This window comes from Siphateles boraxobius, unplaced genomic scaffold (genome assembly GCF_051911475.1).
Source record: "Siphateles boraxobius isolate OS27281-9 unplaced genomic scaffold, OSU_SipBor_1 25, whole genome shotgun sequence".
Taxonomy (NCBI): domain Eukaryota; kingdom Metazoa; phylum Chordata; class Actinopteri; order Cypriniformes; family Leuciscidae; genus Siphateles; species Siphateles boraxobius.
In genome coordinates, this window is record NW_027508866.1 from 10,508,657 (window position 1) to 10,527,500 (window position 18,844).

The 18,844-nt window shown below is 38.4% G+C and overlaps 1 protein-coding gene across 1 annotated transcript; it reads left to right on the forward strand.

The window, feature by feature from the left end:
• The first annotated feature begins 465 nt into the window (after positions 1–465).
• On the forward strand, positions 466–13,312 carry LOC143749881 (uncharacterized). The gene is made up of 11 exons (XM_077242546.1): positions 466–534; positions 820–868; positions 1,027–1,368; positions 1,457–1,732; positions 1,809–1,904; positions 2,325–2,461; positions 6,943–7,003; positions 7,108–7,452; positions 7,571–7,867; positions 8,012–8,101; positions 12,904–13,312. Exons 1-11 carry the CDS (start codon positions 484–486, stop codon positions 13,059–13,061), a joined length of 1,902 nt encoding a protein of 633 aa, XP_077098661.1. The 5' UTR covers positions 466–483; the 3' UTR covers positions 13,062–13,312.
• Positions 13,313–18,844: the final 5,532 nt, after the last annotated feature.

Below are 18,844 nucleotides of genomic sequence, written 5' to 3' on the forward strand. Positions count from 1 at the left end.
AATGAAGTCTTTGCTAAACCACAGCCATGAGGGGTAAGAACTGCCGCTTACACATAACCTTTAATGCAGAACGTACCCTACTGTTGTTACAAAGGCAATGTGTAGGCTAAAGTGTGTTAAGTGGTTTTAATGAGATACAGCGTGCATGCTTTCTGAATGTAATGGAAATTCTTATTGTATTTTTTATAATGCCTTCATGTTGACATGAAAAAAACGGTAAGCTGATAACGGTAATTTGTTAAACAGTAAGTATTTTTAGAATGACTGTGTTGTCATTGTTTTTAAGCATTGAATAGTGCAAGATTTTCTTTGGTGGAGTTCTTATTTATTTTGATTTATTTTTGTCTCGTACCTAGCATCTTTTTAAAATGTGTGATGAAATATACAAGGAATTTGACGGGATCCAGGTGATATATTGTTGTCAACTGCTGCTAATCTCTGCATTGATTAAAGAGGAAATCCCCATGCCAGCCCAGTTTTAGCATGAGACGCTTGCGCAAAAGACAGAGAGACCGCAGTCAGGAAAGAAGGATGGTGAGTATGTGATTCTAATGAAGATGTGTGAAAATAATTTTAGATCTAAATGAATATAATGCTTTTGCTAAGCTGAAAGAATATTTAATCTTTCTTTTGTTTTTGTTACAACTGGGAAAAAATGCAGCTATCACGATCTGTGAAATAAGTTAACAAATGTCAAAAGTTAATTCTTCTTAAATTTCAGTATCTTAATAAATGTGCTGCTCTGATCTTATCACTTAATTCATAAGATCTTTGTTGATTCATATGACATTTCTGTTTAATGTGTGAACTTTTTTGCAGTGTTTCTCTCTGATCTGTTGTGGGTGGATGCTGCTGTCTTCGGTTTTCGGTAATAGAAATTGCATTAAATATCCTCCAACATGAAGAAATCAAAAGTACTTGAAGTTGAATCTAGCAGAAATGTTGTGCCTCAGCAAATAACACAGGAAGCACCTGCATGGTTGCAAACCATGAGAAATTCAAGTTGTTACTGGTCTTGTTTTTCAGCTTTTGGAAATGCGGCAGCAAATAACACTACAACTTTATTTGTCAATCATGGACAGTCTGCCAAAATTAGCTGCAACTACAGACGAACAAATGACACAGAAATCATGACAGTGAATCTTCAAACATTAAATCATACACTGTGTTCATATTTACATGTGAATTCATGGAAAAAACAAGATTGTAAAGATCCCATCAGATTTATATGGATTAAAGAGACTATGGAAATATCTTTTGAGCTGTTAAATCTCCAAAATCAGGACACCGGCACATACACCTGTACTGTGAAGAGGATTGCAAAACCACCTGAAGAGGACCTGGGAGTAGAAAGAGTTCAAATTATTGGTAAATACTTCTTTGTACTCAGAAAAAAAACAACATTAATAGATATATTGATATATCACTATAATAATGATTTCGTGAATTCCTGCAGTACGTCCCGTCTTGTCTCTGTCCTGTGAGAAGTGGTCTAATGGATCTCCCGTGCTTATGTGCTCTGTGGGATTTTACCATGATTCTCTTGAACAGCTGTGGATCAGAGATGGAGACGTCCTCAACAGCTCACACAAATCATTTAATGGTTCCTCATACCTTGTACTGCCGCCACAAACCTTCAATGACACAATCTACTCTTGCTGGGTAAACCACTCATCATTTAACCTACCACTTGTGGGCAATTTATCAAGCTCTGTCTGCTATGAAAGAGGAGGTAAGTTTTGAGATATTGCACATTTTTTATTTAAATGTTATATTTATGAGGCCTTCACAATTATTCTTTCTTTTAGGTGTGACTGTGAAAGTAGTGTTTATCATCTCTTCGATGTTGGCTGTCTTTTTGATCATTGCATTCATGTTCATTGCAGTCATGTGTAAGCGTTACAGTAAGTCTCACTGTCCATCCTAAAAGTCTCACTTTGTTTAAAGATGTCATTCTGAAACTGGAACTGTGTAAAAAAATGTTTTGCAAACACAAGGCCGCTAAAAGTGTTTCTCTCAGAATATCTTGTTATTAATTATAAGCAAAATCTCATCAGGCATCAAGTGTCATATGTTATCACATTATAAAAAAAGAAGTAACTTCATACCTCAGCAGTCATGAGTAGCAAATATCCCACGCTTTTAGAACCGGTTCTTGGTTTTATTGGTCAACCTTAATAACCTCAGTCGTCTATCTGAATCTGATCAGGCCCACAAATGTACAGTTCTATTTCAAGTAATAGAGTTTTCATTTCCCCTCACATGTGATTTAGACTTTCGTCGCCATGTGCAATGACTGAATAAATGTTTTCATGTTCATCCAGGAAGAGCAAGTTCTCAGTCTGTGCTACCTGTAAGAATGAGTGTCATGCCTGAGCCTTTCCTCCACGATCACCTGCAGTCTGAGATATTGTATTCAACACTGGGTGACCATCATCCAGTTCCATGCAGCCCTGTTGAAGTAAACACTGAATAAAGACATTATATACCACTCTACAGATAAAGCGTTGTGGAATTTTTCGGTTCGCGTACCTACCCAAAGTGATAAGATAAAATAAAAATTCTGCATCAAAATTTATAGACAAGTAGTTTGTTTAGGCATGGTTTGTAAGGAATTACAAACCTGCGCACATATATTCAAACGCACATAACTATAGAACCAATTCTTAATGCGCATGTGAACGCCATCAGCGTCTATCACAGGTTCACGTTTAAAGTCTGTTTAGAGAGAACGGTGTGTCGTCTTAGCGGCCCCTAATTTAATAACAAATGATCATTTAGACGAAAGTGAATCAATCAAAACTAACTTTAGCTGGAAAAAACATTTTTCAAGAGCCACTATAAAACCAAACCAATCTCTGTTACCTTAAATTATATATGTTTATCTCTGTAAAGCTGCTTTGAAACGATCTACATTGTTAAAAGCGCTATATAAATGAGGATGACTTGACTTGACTTGATACAATGACAGATCTCTGTGTATTCACTACCCTAGTACAATTATACAACAGGTAGTTCTGGTCTTCCAATTTGATTGACCGAGTAGCGTTCCAAAAGTGCATTAGTGGAGGAGATTTGTTCAGCAGGTTACATCAATACGCCAGGCAACAATTGATTGTTATATTAAACAAGTTGTCATTATAATGCGTTCAATTGATCATGCATTCAGTTCATTTGTTTAGAAACACGGAATCATTCTGGAATTAAACAAGAGTCTTTAAATCATTCACTCAACCAAGTGATTAAAAAACTGATTTGTTCAAACACATTTAATTTAGGAACAAAACAAGTGACTCTTTATGGGTGATTCATTGAATCATTAACTCAACCTATTCGTTAAAATAACAATGAATCGTTTAGTTACTTAATATTAACATATTGCTTATTGTGCAAAAACAAACACTCGCAATCATGTCTGTTTGCCTGTATTTATTAGCACAGCTGTGATTATCTGCATCTGCTTCACTACTGCTCTTTTTCTACAGTGTTCTACAGTATTCATTCTGTAGATTTTGGGAAGACTGTGTTGACAAATTTCATGTGATGTTCTACTCGGAGCTGTTCACGTCGACTGAGAATTTTGCATTTGTATGGCAACACTATCAATGCCTAAATGCATCTACAGCAGTCAGGTGGTACAGTGGTCACATTGTACAATAGCGAAAAAAAAATTCATCTTAGAAGTAACTACGAGGACATGAACGTTCCTTACAAATCTCGTTATTATGAAAATGTATGAACGTATCTTGTCCTCAGTCATTTAAAGGTTTTTTTTTCTGTAACCATTCACAAAGTCGACAAGTTTATGATGCGTAATGTTTTTAAATCTGTTCAGATTTTTAAAAGTTGTTTTCCTCACCACGAAATTAAAATCCTTTTTAAATGAATATTTCATTATTAATTATAAATTATTTATCTGTGCACATTATTCTTTTTTCCTAAATCATGTGCCTTCATAATCTTTAATTTGAAATTTTTAAAAAATATTTTCTCTCCTTATACAGGGCAAAACATTTCTTTACAATTGCATGAATTAAAAGATGGCAAGCTTCAACATGGTAAACTAAACACTTAAAATATCACTTAGTGTATAAATAAATACAAAGAAAACTTTTTCAAAGAGCTTCCTATTAATCTTCAACCGAAACCTATATGCAACTTTAAGCAGTAACTAGGTCTGATCACATCATCCACGCACTGACTTCTTATTTCATATCTATTTTCACACGTGACCTAAATGACAGCTTCCCTGCATTTCACGTGTTTACAACCCCGCTGTGGTTAAAATAACTAGACCTCTCCGCCTCTACAGAGCGTGAAGATGCTCTACAAAGGAGGTCTTGGTGCAGACAGTTATGAGGAAATGAGGTCTGCAAGACATTTGGTTTAACATTTAAACACCCTTGTACTTTTAGTCATTGTCAGATAGCATTACTTCTGTCCATTGTAGCTTGGACAATGAGCAATGTCTCTTATATTGGTCCCGTCCAATCAAGCCATAAAAGAAAAGGGAGCATTGTGATTGGCTGCTCCCTGGATGAATACAGATTAACTTTGTAGGTTGTATGTCATAGAATAACTGCTTGAGAATCTCATAGTGCTCTTGATTGTCATGACTTACATTATAGAGTTTTTTATATATATATATAATTAAGCGTCAGTTTATTATTCTTTCAGTCTACAAATTAAGTAGCGATACTCTCAGACAGCCTCTGTCGGATTGGATGAGCTTATTTCTGAGTTGACATAAATTGCATCGCCACCTCAGACCAATGCCACTTCTCCATTTGCACCATCATGAGTTCAGTCAGCGAGTCCCATGCAAAATGCAAAAGAGGATGCAGTTTCTGAAATGTGAAATGGTGAGAATATGGTTTTATCTTATAATACAGGTCCTTCTCAAAGAATTAGCATATTGTGATAAAGTTCATTATTTTCCATAATGTAATGATAAAAATTAAACTTTCATATATTTTAGATTCATTGCACACCAACTGAAATATTTCAGGTCTTTTATTGTTTTAATACTGATGATTTTGGCATACAGCTCATGAAAACCCAAAATTCCTGTCTCAAAAAATTAGCATATGATGAAAAGGGTCTCTAAACAAGCTATTAACCTAATCATCTGAATCAAATAATTAACTCTAAACACCTACAAAAGATTCTTGAGGCTTTTAAAAACTCCCAGCCTCATTACTCAAAACCGCAATCATGGGTAAGACTGCCGACCTGACTGCTGTCCAGAAGGCCATCATTGACACCCTCAAGCACCCATTGACACCCTCTGTAAGACAGAAAGAAATTTCTGAACAAATAGGCTGTTCCCAGAGTGCTGTATCAAGGCACCTCAGTGGGAAGTCTGTGGGAAGGAAAAAGTGTGGCAAAAAAACGCTGCCCAACGAGAAGAGGTGACCGGACCCTGAGGAAGATTGTGGAGAAGGACCGATTCCAGACCTTGGGGGACCTGCGGAAGCAGTGGACTGAGTCTGGAGTAGAAACATCCAGAGCCACCGTGCACAGGCGTGTGCAGGAAATGGGCTACAGGTGCCGCATTCCCCAGGTCAAGCCACTTTTGAACCAGAAACAGCGGCAGAAGCGCCTGACCTGGGCTACAGAGAAGCAGCGCTGGACTGTTGCTCAGTTTTGCATGTCATTCGGAAATCAAGGTGCCAGAGTCTGGAGGAAGACTGGGGAGAAGGAAATGCCAAAATGCCTGAAGTCCAGTGTCAAGTACCTACAGTCAGTGATGGTCTGGGGTGCCATGTCAACTGCTGGTGTTGGTCCACTGTGTTTTATCAAGGGCAGGGTCAATGCAGCTAGCTATCAGGAGATTTTGGAGCACTTCATGCTTCCATCTGCTGAAAAGCTTAATGGTGATGAGGATTTCATTTTTCAGCACGACCTGGCACCTGCTCACAGTGCCAAAACCACTGATAAATGGTTTACTGACCATGGTATTACTGTGCTCAATTGGCCTGCCAACTCTCCTGACCTGAACCCCATAGAGAATCTGTGGGATATTGTGAAGAGAAAGTTGAGAGACGCAAGACCCAACACTCTGGATGAGCTTAAGGCCGCTATCGAAGCATCCTGGGCCTCCATAACACCTCAGCAGTGCCACAGGCTGATTGCCTCCATGCCACGCCGCATTGAAGCAGTCATTTCTGCAAAAGGATTCCCGACCAAGTATTGACTATTGGGTGCATAACTGAACATAATTATTTGAAGGTTGACTTTTTTTTTTGTATTAAAAACACTTCTTTTATTGGTCGGATGAAATATGCTAATTTTTTTAGACAGGAATTTTGGGTTTTCATGAGCTGTATGCCAAAATCATCAGTATTAAAACAATAAAATACCTGAAATATTTCAGTTGGTGTGCAATGAATCTAAAATATATGAAAGTTTAATTTTTATCATTACATTATGGAAAATAATGAACTTTATCACAATATGCTAATTTTTTGAGAAGGACCTGTATATATATATATATATATATATACAAAAAAAATGTTGTAATTTATAAATCAGCTTTTACTTTCTGACGTTTTTCATTTAAATATGATGTAGCCTATGTTTCGGTCAGTTTTGTGAATCATAACTAAACAGTAATTCATGTGATAAGTGATGTATCACTTTGTTGAAAGACTAGCTTCTTATGAATGCTTGAATTTGATTGGTCAGTTGTTGAATTCTATAATAATGCTTTATAATAACTAAAGTTGGGCTTGGCAAGTGGTCTACTTGTGCTAGTTTCATGTATTTTGTACCCTTTCATTTAACAAAGTAGCCTATTTTCAGTTCAAATCAATATTTCATGTTTATTTATTTAACTAAACACCAAAGCATGTACAGTCAGCCGGTCATTATTTCAGAACAAACCAAAACAAAATATCTATTTGATGTATAAATATGTATTTCTCTGTTTGTTCTTAATAGATATCATCAAAGTGTAACTCTGTGACCACATGTGCTCTGATGCTACTGTGCTTATTTTCTGGTGATTATACAATATACTGTTCAAAATGTGTATAAATTCTCTGAATTGAATCCCTACTTTTTAATATAACTTCAAATGTAAAACTGAATTTTCATCTTTTTCAGTAATAGGTGGACATTCAGAATTCAGTGGCACCTCAGTTCAGACTGTTCATCGAGGAAAGTCAGTCAATATCAGTTGTAAATACAAACCATCAAATGACACTGAATGTGTCACAGTGGAACTGAAAACTAATAATAAACTGTGTTCATTAATGAAGAGTAACCATTCATGGATAAATCAATCATGTAAAGAACACATTAGATTTATTCCAAAGACTGAGGAAATGTCATTTGAGGTATCAAATCTGCAGATAAATGATACTGGCACTTACAAATGTGTTGTGATAAGAATCATACCACCTCCGTCTGAGCTTTTGAGTGAAGAAGGAACATTTGTTCAAGTGATTGGTAAGTTTATTATATAGAATCAGAAATCATAGTGACTTGAGTGAATATCATATAACTGGGACACATATCTGCTCCTAATACATGAGCTTTTTACTAACAACTCTTATATTTACTATAGCACATCCCAATGTGTCTGTGTCACATGTAAAAGCATTGGATGGATTTCACACGATTGTTTGCCTCTCGGAGGGGTTTTACCCTTCTGCTCTAAAGCAGGAGTGGATGAGAAATGGAGGATTTCAGAACGTCTCTCTCACATACAACATTAACAAAACCAACCCAGATGGATCATTCACCCTCCATTCATATTTGAATGTATCTGACTGTACAAACTACTCGTGTTGGGTAAATCACTCATCCCTGAGCCAACCAATGATTCTCCATCTGTCTCCTGCTGACTGTTATGAGAACACAGGTATTAAAAAATATATATTTAAAGCACTTGCAATAAGTACCATGTGTCTCATGCAAATATTTGCAGAAATTATTAGACATTTTTATGCATTCATTGTGTTTTGTAATTCTGCTCAATAGTCCTACTCCTCTTTTCATATCATAGGTAGGCATATAAAAACGTGGATGGCTCTGGTGACTTGTGTGCTGCTGATTCTTGCCATACTGATTATCACAGTCGTGTGTGAGCGTTTAAGTAAGTTTAACCATCTCCCGCCCCCCTCCCGTTTTGTTATTTCTCCCGTGAAACTCCCGTAATTTGTATGGCCCAAACGTGTTATATGAATAATCACATCAGTAAGCAAGCATCAATTTGCTCATCTCAAACAAGCTCATCGCTTGTTTGAGATGAGCAAAATCTGCGCAGAACCGATCACCGGTGATCAACGCGAGATGCTTGCCGGTTAGAAATGTGTCCAACTTTTCAAGTGGTCCCCAAGGTGGACGTGTTGGATTCTGCAGTCGAGCGCAGTTGCTCTCCACGCCACCGACTGCGCTGATCAAAAGCATGATGGGAAACGACTTGCTGACGACACAGCTTAATGCTAATTGGTTTAAACAGCCGTGATGTAATTGTTCTCTTTTAAAATGTTTGATTTTTAAACTCTGATATCATTTTGTATGTACAAATTATGATCGAATGTTCCCAAACTTTCTGACAGTGTGATCTCTATATGGGTTATGTGATGTCATTTTATAAAAATATAGGCTATAAACATATTTTTGTATTAAAGTAAAAATAATTGATCAACACGTATTTGGAATGGAATTAAATAACAAGCATTTTGGGTGTCTTGTTCATTATATTTATTTTCATATAAAAGCAACAGAACTTAAATTAAATCCAGTTTATTAGCAACACCATGCACGAGCGTGAATCCCGTGAATCGCTATTTTTTACGCGCCAGTGAGCCTCCGTCTTGCCTTTAATCATCTTATTTTACGTTCAAATGTATGCATTATGAAAAAAGAACCGTTATTATTTCTAAGCAATGCTGTGCTGACTTAACTAGCTAGCTAACGTTAGCGTGTTCTTACCTTGGAGCAAACGTAGGTGTTTTTGCTAATCCTGTCCACATAGTTGTGAATGGGCCCTCACACACTGCTTGATCCACGCCCGGCATTTCTTCCCTTGGGTTTTGGGTTTTGGGTTTCGGGAAGGGAAACAATTCAGAGCCCCAGAATCGAGGTCTGTTTCGACTTAAAGTTGATAGAACACTAACACACGCAATTGACCATTCGCAGGGAGCTTGATTAACAGGCGATCTGACCAATCATAATCCGCAATCCGCCCAATCTGCCATTTTTGTCCAACAAAGCAGTCTGGAGAGTTGTTGTTTCTACATTAAAGGAACACTCCACCGTTTTTTGAAATAGGGCTTATTCACCGTCTCCCCTACATGAAGATAGGTGGACAAAAGCATTTTTTGTCTCAGTGCAGGCATTTTCTTAGTTTGGCAGCGCCGACGCTAGCTTAGCTTAGCATAATGAATGGAATCCTACGTTGTCAGGTAGCATGTAGTGAGTAAAAGTGATAAAAAACAAACAATAATAATAATAATAATAATGTTTAGTTATCACTAATCAGTTCACTAGATTCCATTTAAAATAATATTAATTAAATAAAAATAATTAATTATAAATAAATATGTATATTAAATATAAATATTCACATTTTTATTTTAAATATTATAATGTGGCCTGCGTATTCACAACGAGTACAAATAGCAATTCAGATTAAGACTAGGCGATTTCCTAGGCAGATATTGACTTGGGACTATATTAGGGTGAATCACAGGCGAAGCTCTGCTACTTGGGTGCAGTCATATCACGCAACACCTGAAATCCCCCAGCTTTGGTCAACATACCGGCGTGAATATTAGCTGGCTATTTTTCCCAATCTAGACATAGTGAATGGCAATGGACATGGGGTATTTTGTACGAGATGAAGAGGGTGACTTCTCAGACAGTCAAGATCCAGAACCATACCTCTACGAACCAGAGTTTTCAGAAGAGGAGCTGCGTGCTTTGGGAATAGAATGACAGGAGGGGGAGGTTGCGATCGCTCAACAGACAGAGGACGTGAGGATGAGAGACAATTTTTTCACCGATAACGATAACAGCGAATTTTTTTTCAATCATGCTGTTCATGCTAAACAGGTTGAACTCAACATGAGGTTATAAAAGATGAAGCAATTTGAACCATACTCTAACTTATATACAGCTTCTCAGCATCTATCTTACAACTGAATAAAGACACAGATTCACGTAAGGAAGAGTAATAAAAGACAACTTACATGTGCACTTTTTTCTGCCTGTACTTTGAAAATGGATGAGACGGCCGTATCCTCCAGACGTAGGCTACCTTCTTTCTGGTCCTATATAACGTTAGCATTTTTCCAACATAGTCCTCCGGTGCAAAATGGCCTTCGCAAACACGATACTGGCTAATTTTGCAGTGAGGTGTTGAAGTACAGATATCCAGCTAGCCATCGATTTCTCACTTCCACTTTCAGTGGAATTCTGTAAAACATTACATTCGTGTATGTCCTTTGCTCGTTCTCACAACCTTTTGCTATGCAGGTAACTTAATTACCATGTTTGCTGTAACTTCTCAAACTGAACATAATCCAAAAGCAAAGATACTCGGTGCAGGTCAGGTCAAGCCGGTATGTTGACAGAAGTTGGGGGATTTCAGGTGTTGCGTGATATGACTGCACCCAAGTAGCAGTGCTTCGCCTGTGATTCACCCTAATATAGTCCCAAGTCAATATCTGCCTAGGAAATCGTCTAGTCTTAATCTGAATTGCTATTTGTACTCGTTGTGAATACGCAGGCCACAAGATGCCTTTGGCTTGCTCAGTTGGGGATATTCAAATTAATTAACCAATCATACCATTGATCAGCTCTACCAAACTTGGATGTCTTTTTTCCAGTAATAAACAAACATTAAGTTGTTTTGATTGATACTGTGAAGCAGCTTTGATACAATCTGTATTGTGAAAAGCGCTATATAAATATATTTGACTTGACTTGACAAGAAGTAATTAGATTTTTTTATTTTAATTTTTTATCACTTTTACTCATGAAATGCTACCTGACAACTTAGGATTCCATTCATTATGCTAAGCTAAGCTAGCGTCGCAGCTGCCAAACTAAGAAAATGCCTGCACTGAGACACAAATGCTTTTGCCCTCCTATCTTAATGTAGGGGAGACGGTGAATAAGCCCTATTTCAAAAAACGGTGGAGTGTTCCTTTAATTTGGAGATTAAATGTGAAATTATTATTATAAAATATATTAAAAATGTTAGGTTGTTTTAATGGCGATTCATCGTGATTAATCACAGAAAAAAAGATTAATCTAGTTAATTTTTTGCAATCAATAAAAATAAATAAAAAAGAAACACGAATAAGTCGTAGCCGTGTTAATTTTTATTTCCATTGAATATTATGTATTTATTTATGTTAATATCTCTGCAATTAATGTGTATTTGGCCTCCCTCTGCCATCCAGCACCCCCCACAATCCCCCCCATGGTTAAAGCATAGACTGTAAAAAAGATGCACAGTATAATTTTAGCGGCATCTAGTGGTGAGGATGGGAATTGCAACCAACAGAAGTTACGGTGACTGACAGGAAAATATGTCGTTGTCTGAGACAGTAGAGAGTAACGTTAAGCAATGAGTTAAGCAATGAGATTTCTTTACAAAGATAAATTAAGAAATTAGGTTTACTTAATTATTTAGTAAAACGTAAAATTATTGTTACTTGTTCATAGTTTTATTTGCTGACTTTAGCTTGCTTTGCACAAAGAACAACATAGAGGGCTCCTGTAGTCGGCGCATTTCAATGATCGTGGTGTGTAGAAATGGCTCATTCTAAAGTAATAAAACATAACGGTTCATTTAGTATATGGTCTTTGTACACCACTGAAAACGTAGTTATGTAGGCTGCTATATGATATTACATTTGTCAACAGATCCTCCTAAATATTACCTTTAAGTAGACCTATAGCCTACTGTTTATATTTGCCTATGTAAAAAAATCTTACAAAACCTCAGTGTAGTTTGGTCTCTAATTCAAACTAACATGCTTGTTCAATTCTGCTAGTTAAGATCTTCCCAATTATGTAAATAACACAAAACTATCTGTTCTGTTGAGTATGATGCTTTTACAACTCACATTTTCAAGTAAACTGTTCGTTTTTCATGCCATGATTCCTAATATGTCAGCAAATTTAAAAGCTGTTGTTAAGAATTGGTCGTATTAAGTAAGATTCTTTAACGACAGCCTTTAATGACACCCCCTCTCTGGCTTGTGATGCACTCATATGGTAGATATTGCAAAGGCAATAAATTGGAATAATCCCCGCCTTCTAAATAATAGAGCCAATTGGCAACGTCATCGTGTCACTGGAGCTGCCAAGCTCTTGTTGCTATACAAACAGATAGTGTAGGCTCGTGAGACGCACAAACTGTAGGCTAAATTGCCAGGCGAGTGAAGTGACATGACATTCTAGCGCAAAATAGGCACTGTTTTTGGAATTAGCACCACAAAATTAATTGGATTTGTGTTGAATATAATGGAGTAATATTCTTTTACAGTAAAATACCCGAGTAATGACAGCAACAGTCGAACATGTTGAAACCAAGGTTCTTTACTCTGACTCAAACTGAAATTACCAAAACATGAACAGCGTATCAGATGCTCTGTTCACTCATGCACATGGTATTATATAAGTAAAATAGGCATGTGCCTCTTAGGACCCTTAAATCACAGCATGAATATCAGAATGGGTCTTGTTTTACATGTTGTGCGTGTCTTCATGAATTCATTTTAAGAAAATGAAAATTTTATGAATATAAACATATTAACAAAATAACAGTGCAAATTGTTTAGGGGTGGGAAGTGATGACTCCTCTTATGCATTGTTTGTCCTTGTCGTCTAATAATAGCAATCAGAACAGATCAAGTCATTATTCTCATCTTCTTCCAGGAAGAGCACGTTCACAGTCTGTGCCTCCTGTAAGAATGAGTGTCACACCTACGCCTGTCCTCCACACTCACCTGCAGTCTGAGATATTTTATTCAACACTCGGTGACCATCATCCAGTTCCTTGCAGCCCTGTCGGAGTCCGCTCATCTCCACAATAAACACTGAACGAAGACATTTTACAATGATTGATAGCCTGATCCATGTCTATATCATTCACTGACCAGACACCAACATGTGCATGTGATTTATATTTATATGATTTTTGACTGTAAATGTGTGCTGCTGACAAAATATGACCACGAGGCCATCAGGTTATTTGCAGCTTCAGCACTAAAAGAACCCAATGAAATGGTTTGTTGAGTGCAGTTTTCTTTCCTGTGTTAATGTAACCAATTTAAATAATTCATTAATAAATTGTTTATTCTTTATTTGTCACGTGTGCTGCTTCTGCACTTTTGCCTTTGACCTACATCCACTTTGCATGTAGACTTTGTGTGGTTAAAATAAGCAGATCGCTTCATCATTTTGTAAGTTCAGCTGCTCAGTCAGATCATGAAGATGATGCTCTAAAAAGAGTCTCGATGGAGACAAATACGAGCGAATAAAGTCTACAGGATATTTGGTTTCACTATTTGAACACTTTTAAGACATTGTCACTGCAACTGCAGGTCATTTTGTTTCCTCTTCAACTAAACCCTGAGTTGTTTTCAGACCCTGGCAACACTTTTATATGGGTGCCATCCAATCAATCAAGGCCTAATTCAGTTGTGATTGGTTTCTCGCTTGATGACAGAATCTAGGAGTGATAGATTTTTTTTAATTACTTTAATTTGTTTCTCTTCCACACATACACTCTAACTGATATACTGTATCTCAGACTGCCTCAGTCGGATTGGTTGAGCTTGTTTCTGACTTGGCAGCACCACTGCAGACCAACTTCTTCATTTGCAACACCATTATTAGTTAGAACAGATACCTGCTAAAAATACAGAAGAGGATGCAATCTCTGAAAAAATGACAAGGTGAGTACATTGGAATTTTTGTAATACATATAACAAGATCAGTATAAACGGACCGGAAATTTTGAGTGCTGGTGAATATGTCAACTTGTATCGACATTTGTTTAAAATGTTGACTTAACTGAAACAATATTCGTTTTGCTCCAAATTGCTATAGGGTATATGTGCGATTTTGCGAGCTATACGGCAAATTCATATGTAGTCTTGCAAATGTATAATTTAGAGGAAAGACAAACTGCTTATTGTGTGGCTCTCTGGCATAAGTCTGATTGGTCAATTGTGTTGTTCTGTCCAAATACTGTAATAACAATAAGGTGTCATTGTTAACATGAACTAACAATTAAAAACAAAACTTACATTTTTAAGACTAAAAGTTGTATCATTTAGTTAATGCACTGAACAATTTATTTTTTAAATATATTTTTTAGTTAAACTTTTTTATAACATTAAAAAAAGGTTTACAAATGCTGTAAAAATATATATTGCTCATTGTTAGTTAATATTAACTAATGCCTTAACTCATGTTTACCAATTAGATGCATTTCTGAAATAATTAACATTGTAAATCAATTTTTATATATTTTGTACATTGACAACTCTACATTTTTGTGTAATATTAAACAGACACTAAATTGCAAAAGAGTAAAGAGTACTAACTGATCTTTTTTTCTTCTGTATTTTGTTCTTGAAAAGTTATTGTTCTTTTGTTCTTATTTTAATGATAACGTGTTTCCATTTAACTCGTCAAAATATTTGAACCAACTTCAATTTTGTTTAGCTGACTGGTTGTGACAGGGGAAGGCGTGTGCCATCTTAGAAAAATGATCTGTCACTACTAGGACATCAACGACCTTTCCTGAAGTCTGTTCAGCATTCCAGAAATCTATGCATACTAGTTCCATAGGTTCAAAGGTGCGAATATGCTCAAGGGGCGCACGAGCATTCGGCTCTAAAGTTTTTCCAACAACACACCTCTGGCAGGTTTTCACATAGAGCTTGATGTCTTTATTCATGCCTGGCCAAAAGAACCTTTCAACTGCAAGGGAGAGAGTTCTTGCACTACCCTGATGTCCAGCTGAGTCATGAACACCACAGAGAACATCACGCTTTAGAGAATCTGGTACAACGTATTGGAAGAGTTTCTTATTCATCAGTCGATCTTTCTTTACTCTGTACAGCACACGATTACGGATCTTTAGCTTCTTCCAGTGCTTCAAAAGGTTTTTCACAGGGCTAGGCTCCTTTGCTTTCTCACTCTTTGAAGGACGTTTATGTCTCAGAACATAGTTGATGACTCTACTGACTATGTTGTCCTGCTCTTGGAGATTTGCAAGTCTGGAAACCGGGATTGCAACAGATGGATCTTCATCAGGGAGCTGGAGTGACTTTGGACTTGACACGGGCAACGGACTAACTCCACCATCGCAGTGAGCACCCAGAAAAGCAGAAAACTTCAGCAGCATTAATAGATCCTGGACATGAGTCATTCACGTCATCCTGCATCTCGTTCTCAGTTTCGTCATCACTGCTAGACTGCACATTCTGACAGTTGTTAGTGACACGAAAGGCATCCTGCACGGTTCCAGTAACAACACCATTTACCTCATCCAAAAGGGAAATGTATGGTTCTTTCAACAGACGATGGCTAACACAAGACTTGACAAAGGGTTCTCTGCTCAAGGCATCTGCAACAATGTTCTTTGTGCCTGGCACATACTTCAGGTCAAAGTCATATGCGGCGAGCTTTGCCACCCATCGCTGTTCACACGCATCCAGTCTGGGTTTGGTTAGAATATAGGTCAAAGGATTATTATCAGACCATGCAGTGAAATGTCTCCCTTTTAGCCAGTGGCTAAACTTCTCACAAACAGCCCACTTTAAAGCCAGGAATTCGAGTCGATGTGCTGGGTAGTTTATCTGAGACTTGGAGAGTGTTTTGCTGGCAAAAGCAACTGGACGTGCAATTTTCTTACCTGGGGGCACCTGAGATAACACGGCTCCTATGCCATCAAATGAAGCATCAACAGAGAGAATAAAAGGATGACTGAAATCTGGGTGTGCTAGAGTTACACTGTGTAGTAGGTCTTGTTTTAGAGTCTCAAGAGCAGTACAACACTCACTAGTCCAATCCTCGGGTGAAAGCTTCACGACACTGAGTGGCTTCCTCATCCGACCACACTTCCTCTGAGTTCTTTTCTGTGACCGATCTGATAGAAGACTGAAAAGAGGTTTTGCCTTAGCAGAACAGTCTATAATGAAATGCTGATAGTATAAAATCATACCCAGGAAAGATCTGATCTTCTTTTGAGAAGGGGTAACGCCATCCACTTCCATGAGGTCGGTAGTCTGGATGTCACTGATCACCTTCACCTTCTCAGGCTCGGTCTGGACACCACTCTTAGTGACAATGTGTCCCAAGAACCTGACAGATCTCCTGAGGAACATACACTTCTTCGGTGCTAGTTTTAAGTTGTGCTTAGACAGGCGTGAGGAAACCAGTCCCAGTCGGTCAAGAGCTACTTGCTCACTTGGAGCAAAAACCATCAGATCGTCCAAGTAGCAGAGAAGGCTAGTGAAATTTTCATCCCCGAAAATGGACATCATCATCCTCATAAAGGTTGCTGGACTGTTGGTCAAACCCTGAGGTAGACGATTGTACTCATGAAGGCCGAACGGAGAGGAAAAGGCTGTGTACTTCTTATGCTCTTCAAACAAAGGTACATTATAAAAGCCAGAAGTCAAGTCCATGGTCGAAAAGAAAACGTTGCCTCCCAAAGCTGCGAGTGCATCCGCTTGATGTGGGAGTGGGTGAGCGTCCTTCACTGTCTTCGCATTCAGCCATCTGAAATCTGTACAAATACGAAGGTCACCATTCTTTTTCCACACTAAAACTAGCGGAGGTGCATATTCACTCTGAGACTTTCTTATAATGCCCTTAACTTCCATCTCATTCAAGGCAGTGCGTAGCTTGTCATACTGACTGGGAGCTACACGACGATAAGGGAGTCGAAACGGCTTCTCGTCCACTAAGTGAATTTTGTGAACAAAGTCAGTGGCTTCTCCGCAATCCATTTTTCCACGTGAAAAGGTTGACTCATACTTCTCAATGAGATTCAAAAGCCGATCCTTCCATTCCTCTGACACTTCACAAGCATCCAGATTCAGATCCTGCAGTCCTAATTTATCCAGCACGTTTCTTCTCTCATCAGTGGTCCGCACATGACTTATAGAACTTGCAGCACACTGAACGTTACTCTGCAGGGACTCAGGTGCAGACAATTCTTCAACAGCAATACAAGTGAAGACATCTACGATCTTCGTGTTTTTTTTAAGAATGATTACTTTGTCTGTAGGGTTCATTATTTTGAATGGCACCCATCTGCTGCCCCACATAGGTGTGATGACTCTCCCTATGATCACATTCCTTGCACGGCATTTAGATAGGGTTGGCTCAACAATGACTGTGCTCCCCACAGAAACAGCTGTAGACTCCGGGAGCTGAGCCCAAGCGAGATGCTCATGGTACGGTTCTAGGGTCATTTTCTCTTTTAACTTAGCTGTCCCCACTCTATCAGGCATGTCTTCACCTTTCCATCGTACGACATTTGAAAGTAGAGAGAGGAATTGGGGACATTCAACGTCATCAGAGTTAACTGGCCCGGACACAAGTCTCCAGTATCCGTCTGTCTCTTTCATTTTCTGAATCAGCCACTTGATAGCATTGCTGCCCAGGATCAAATCGTTGGTTTGGCCTGGAACTACTAAAACTGGGACTACCATCTTGCAGGCATAAACTGAAAGTTCAAGTTCATACATCAATTTTGGGGTAACACGCTGTCCGCCACACCCAATTATGACAACATCACTGGCAGGGAACTTTTGTAAATTTGGCTTGTGCTGTAACAAGAGACATTCAGCAGCTTCACTCATCGTGCATGCCATGGAGCCACTGTCAACCATAGCTTTCAGTTGAAGGTCGCCCCATACTGTTGCTGGAGTGTAAAACAGACTATCAATTCGCTGTACTCTGTGCGTGTTCTGAAAAATTATAGTTTTCCCTGCAGGCTCAACAGAACTAGTAAGACTATAAACTGAGGTTGGGTCATTCATACAACACTGGTTTGGAGGAATTAACTCACAATCCATACTGTCCTCCCTTGAGTGCAGAGCTTCTAGTTTCCCAGCCCCTGAGAAGACGGAGATTTCGTTCTCTCAGGACAGACAAAGCGGGAATGGTCAGGAGAGTGACACTGGAAGCACAGCTTTTTCTCAAGACAATGCGTTAGGCCAGAATGATCAGGGCTCGAACAGACAGTGCATGGGAGTTCATTGAGGCCTTATACTCTAGGTAGACTCACTTTGGGCTTCAAACGTGCACCTGGCTCTTTGCTGGCAGATTCTTTTAACAGGACTTTCTCCAATAAGCTCATGACTCGCTCCAATGCAGACGCTTCCAGAGACCTGGACTGCTGGACATCAGAAGAAGCTGGAAGTGCTGCAGATGACAGTTCCACTTCAGTTCTGTTCACAGGAATTTTAGTGGGTGCTGCTTTTCTTACTGCAGACACAAGACTGGAATCTGAGTGATATTCATTCAAAATATCTTGAACTTCTCGTACAGACCATGCGCCAATTGTTTTAGATCGAAAGGTGATGGCAAGCTCTTTACATGGGCAGTGTCTGATGAACATGCGGGTTACCTCTGTTCCTGGACAATCCAGTACTTTACCCTGTTCTTTCAAACGCTCAGTAGCGATGTCAACTGCACGGTTTAGCCTGATCCAGTACTCGAAGGCATCCTCATCTGGTCTGGGTAAGGTGGTATAAAAGTCAGCCAGTGGGAGAGGAGAGCAAGGAGCAGCTTCAAAGTGTTTCCTGAGAATACTAAAGATTGCATCAGGGTTATGCACAATGTCAATGTC

What these genes read in the sequence shown, in the direction of transcription:
- LOC143749881 (XM_077242546.1), top strand. Translation starts at nt 484, where the DNA reads ATGAGACGCTTGCGCAAAAGACAGAGAGACCGCAGTCAGGAAAGAAGG. An exon ending in AGTCATGTGTAAGCGTTACA is followed by an intron (nt 1,905 to 2,324) that starts GTAAGTCTCACT and finishes ATGTTCATCCAG; the next exon opens with GAAGAGCAAGTTCTCAGTCT. An exon ending in TGACTGTTATGAGAACACAG is followed by an intron (nt 7,868 to 8,011) that starts GTATTAAAAAAT and finishes TTCATATCATAG; the next exon opens with GTAGGCATATAAAAACGTGG.